The sequence below is a fragment of the Squalius cephalus genome, assembly GCF_949319135.1.
Source record: "Squalius cephalus genome assembly, chromosome: 11".
Taxonomy (NCBI): domain Eukaryota; kingdom Metazoa; phylum Chordata; class Actinopteri; order Cypriniformes; family Leuciscidae; genus Squalius; species Squalius cephalus.
The window spans coordinates 38,290,840-38,295,839 of record NC_137132.1 but is presented as its reverse complement, the minus strand read 5'-3'; the positions used below and the strand labels follow the sequence as shown (position 1 = coordinate 38,295,839).

Sequence of the window (5,000 nt, the reverse complement as noted above, 5' to 3'; positions counted from 1 at the left end):
AATTGACTCTGTACAGCGACGCATGTATCATTCCTAATCTGCACCCGACGCACAGCGGACTCTTCCCTCCACAGACACACGTCTGTAAATTAGGGAATGAACTTGCGCTCCCGGGGGCGGTTCAGCGAAAAGAGGAGGCGTGTTCCGGCGCAAACGTTCCCTGGTGCTATTTTGCAGTTTCAGAAAACAATTCCTCCACAGACCAGGAGAAACCTCGTCTAAAGTCAGTGGCGCGTTGCACATGTTATTCAGATGCTATTTTAAGGGCGCATGCTTGGCCATAATGTAGTGTGTGCACAACGCTCATGCACTTTGATTCTCTCATCTTCACACAAACGCAGCAGTTTTCATTTTTAGAAAACCATACATTATTACAAGGAAAAATATTCCACACGAGGGAAATCATTGTTGTGTCCATGAAGATGTGAAAAAATAGGCATAAATCTAGCTTACACATTTACCCAAATTATGATACGCCTGTTTAACCGAAGCTAATCTGGGTGTGTTTCTCCATCCCCAATGTCACTTCTCTGTGTTTTACGGCCCTGACGAGAACGTCGGTCTCCTCGGCTGTGAACCGCTCCTGGCAAATCCGCCGTTATAATAGCAATCCGCCATGGAACAAGCGCGCCTGCTCTTAAAGGGAATGTGAGATGACGCTCTGATTGGTTTATTTCACGTTACGCCCAAACCACACCTATGAGTAATGAAGCGACTTCAGACCAACACATTTTAGATTTGCGTCGGGCCCAAGAGTCATTTATCCCGCCAATATAATAACAACAGCGCCTGAGACCTGCCCACAAAGTTACTTGCGTTTCGCGTTTGATACTTGCGTTTCAGATCGTTAAAATAGGGCCCATTAGCTTTGACTGTACTTTAAAAGAAGGTTGCCAGTCAGTGCCAGAATTTTGATCATCTTCACCAAACGTTCATGGCCCCCAGAATATATTAGCTGTATCTGAACATATATCAGAAGAAGGAACTGAAGGTAAAGTAATTATATTACCTTGCCCCTGTAATACATTTAAGTCACGTTTATTTATATAGCACTTTATCCAATACAGATTGTCTGAAAGCAGCTTTAGTGTTAGTTCAGTTAATTTCATTTCATCAGTGCAGTCAGATCAATAATATTGTTGGATATTCATTTGATATTGTATATAATATACATTATTGTGGCACAATAGCCACTTTCAGACATACGCCCTCTCCTGGTGAATTACTGTGTAGAGATCATGTGTGTGAACAGGACCTTTCAGAAATACAGCTAAATCAGTTCTGGTCATTTCCCAGTATGAGAAGCTGTACCATTACCAGTAAATTACCAGTATGAGCATGTACAATGTCAGGACGCCCTGCTTTGGGCAGTTTACAGTAAGCTATTAATCGTTTATCATCGTTTTTCTCTGTAAACATGCGCTAGATGGATTCATTTCATTAACAGCTCTATAGTGTCTGTCTCTGTATTCTAACTGAGTGAATGTAAATGTGACTTTCACATAAATAATGATGCATGCATCTAATAAGGTTAGAAACACTGTTGTTATAAAGGTAGAAATGAGCCTGGAAATCAGTTTAATCTGTGAAATGCAAGAGTCACAGCTGTGATCTGAATATGAAGAACCGAATATGAATATGAATATGCTCACCCCTGATGTAGATCCACATATGCACACACAATGTGTCCCTGTGCGTCATCTCTTACTGTGTGTGTAGCGTGTCAGAAGGTGTGTGTGTGTGTGGATCTGAACAGCATATCTGTCCTGTGTGTAACTGAATAATAGCAGATGTAAGTGAAGCCAGCTGTGCCAGATGTGCTCACCTCCCTACTGCCTGACAGCATAAACACTCGCGCTGTGTGTGTGTGTGTGTGTGTGTGGGTCAGGACAGACATATCTAATAAGTCTGATGTAATGGGCTGATTCAGCACATACATCCAGGGAGTCATTACAGCACAACATATGTCAGTGACCCTCCCCCAAAACACACACACACACACACACACACACACACACACACACACACACACACTCACACTCTCTCTCTCTCTCTCTCTCTCTCTCTCTCTCTGTATATATACGTCAGGTGAAGGAGAGGTCACATGCTCATGGACAGTCTCTGTTTATTCTGAACTGGTGGCAGAAAGTATTTGCTTGTTTTGTACAGTTTTTGATCTTATAAACGTGTTAAATTAGACCAGGTCATCATGAGCTTGACAGCAGGACAGAATTACTCATCAAGAACTGTTCCTACACTAGCATACAGATCGTCCTGTTCAGTCCTGTTACAGGAACAGATCAACACACGCCAGTTCAAGAGAAATAGAAAGAAGCGATTTGACGATTGGGATGTTTAATGAGGGTTGTGCATCCTTTTGTCCACCTCACACACACACACTCACACACACACACACACACACACACACACACGCACACGCACCTGTGTGATTTATCTGTGTTGTTCTAGAAGGCGTGTGTGTAAAGCATTGAGCTGGAGCGGTGTCGTGTGTCGTTCAGCTGGTGTGTTCAGCTGGAGGAGACATTAGCTGTTACAGACTTCTCTACTCTTCTCTAGGCTCAGCGTTACTACTGTTTACTACGACAAACACTGTTTTACATCAGCTTGTATTGAGCTTGTAACTGTGCAAACACACACATGCTTCCCGCCTGTTTGCATCAATCTTCTTTCTGAAAAGTGCACTTCTGTTTGCACTACATTGTCCTAAGCATGTCTTTACCCAAATACACTTTGATAAACCTATAATAATGATTTATATTTTAGAAAGCTGTCAGGACTAAGTTTGTGGGAAATTCTGCGTAATTCGCAGAGGTACGCAGCTCCGGCTATGGCTAGCAAGCTGAACCTCAACCATATATTACAGTACATCACTGCACGTTTCATTGATGTAAGATGCTAAATCAAGTGCACAGGTGACCTTAATGGCAGCTCCTGGGATAGGTATCTAAAATACACAATGCTAACCAGCCCTAAAATATTAATGAGGTAGTTCCCCTAAAAATTAGTCATTATTTACTCACCCGGATGTTGTTCTAGAGCCGTATGACCTGAGAAATGTAAAAATGTGTCCTGTCGCGCTTGTCCTTATAATGGAAGTGAATAGGGACCACCTTTAAGCAAGATACAAAATGATCATAAAATGATCCCATCTGTTCCAGTGCTCTGAAGGCAGACTATAGGGCTTTGCAAGAAACAAGTGAAATATAAGTATTAAAAAATCTTGACATTGCCCATTGGAACAAGCACATCTTTTTGAGAAATCAAGGATTTCCCTTGAGATTATTCATTATTCACTGATCTGTGTGGATCTCCAAATGCTTCAAACCTGGCATGTCACAAATTTTATGCCAAAACATCAAATCATGTGCAGTTGCCATTGGTCACAGCTGCACGTCACTGCTGAAAGTGTCCAGAACGCATTGTAACGTTCCTCTCCCTCTCTCTCCCTCCCTCTCCCTCTCTCTCCCTCTCCCCCACCCCCCCCCCCCCCTCTGTCTCTCTCTCCCTCTCCCCCCTCCCTCTCTCCCCCCCCTCTCTCTCCCCCCTCTCTCTCTCTCCCTCTCTCCCTCCCTCTCTCTCTCTCTCTCTCCCCCCCTCTCTCTCTCTCTCTCCCTCTCTCTCCCTCTCTCCCTCTCCTCCTCTCTCTCCGTCAGTGGTCGTACTCGCTGGAGAAGCCGAGCACTGGGAGCTTGTTCAGCCTGGCGTGGTCTGCAGACGGCACTCAGCTGGCGGGAGCCTGTGGGAACGGACACGTGCTGTTTGCTCACGTCGTGGAGCAGCGCTGGGAGTGGAGGAACTTTGAAATCACTCTCACCAAGAGACGCACGATGCAGGTACACACCGATCAACTGAACCACACACGACACACACCGAGCTCAGCCGTGTGTATCGTGCACTCATTCAATCCCATGAACACTTCTGCAGGTCACAACCACATCGTCAGCTTTTTGTTTGATTATTAAACACGAGGCGCAAACTAATAAAAAAGACTTGAACCTGTGATCTTCAATTACAAGTTCAACTCTCTATCCATCAGGCCACAACTGCCCCCAAAAATTGGGTCAAATCTACAACAAAGTGTCCAAAATTCACTCACTGGTTTTCTCAGAAAAAAGTTTTGTCTGTGGTGTGAAATTCCCACGGTGAACCCTGAAGAGTTTAAGTGTTCCCGTTCTAAAGCAGAATGAAGATGGTGTGACTGCAGAGCTGTTTGTTCCTGTTCATCAAGCTGAGAAGATGAGAGGAAACTCCTTTCATTTATAGTTGATTTCATCCATTTGAAAAAATAGCCATTAATGCATGGTTATTAATATAAGACCCATTTTTGATTAGTTACACCCAAAATTACTATATAGTACTATATATAGTAACTATATATTACTATATATAGTATAGTATATTCATTGTTTTCATCACATGGTATGATTATAATCGTATGAAGTTGACCTTAATGACAGTAAAAGGAAAGCTGATGTACATGTGCTGTGGCAGTGTTCAGCTTCAAGTCAAGTCATCTTCATTTATATAATGCTTTTAACAACGTAGATTGTTTCAAAGCAGCTTCACAGAGATAAGCGTATAATTTAAGGTAACAGAGATTGTTTTGGCTTTATAGCAGAGTTAAGTTATTTCCATCTAAAGTTAGTTTTGATTGATTTGCTTCCGTCGCAACGATCATTTGTTATTAAATTAGGGGCCGCTAAGACGACACCATTCTCTCTACACAGACTTTAAACGCGAACCTGTGAGAAACACTGATGGCGTTCACATGAGCATTTAGAATGAGTTCTATAGTTATGTGCATTTGAAAATACGCAGGTTTGGAATTCCCTACAAGCCAAGCCTAAACAAAGTACTTGTCTTTCCTTATAAATTTTGATAAAGAATTTTATTTTATTTGTTGCTTTGGGGTAGGAACGCGAAACGAATTTTCCCGACAACGCCTTATCTGTAGAGTGGTAGTGGGATCCTCCATAGGG

At 42.7% G+C, this 5,000-nt stretch overlaps 2 protein-coding genes across 2 annotated transcripts in view; both read left to right on the top strand.

Annotated features, from left to right (window-relative positions):
• Nucleotides 1-5,000, top strand: part of LOC307166926 (NACHT, LRR and PYD domains-containing protein 1a allele 5) — a 104,823-nt gene that overhangs the window by 1,851 nt on the left and 97,972 nt on the right. The gene's annotated exons all lie outside the window — the stretch shown is intronic.
• The window catches only part of ift80 (intraflagellar transport 80 homolog (Chlamydomonas)), a 53,221-nt gene that overhangs the window by 17,143 nt on the left and 31,078 nt on the right, over nucleotides 1-5,000 (top strand). Inside the window, exon 9 of the mRNA XM_079885694.1 lies at nucleotides 3,675-3,854. Coding sequence (XP_079741820.1) covers nucleotides 3,675-3,854 — 180 coding nt within the window. The remainder of the gene's footprint in view (nucleotides 1-3,674; nucleotides 3,855-5,000) is intronic.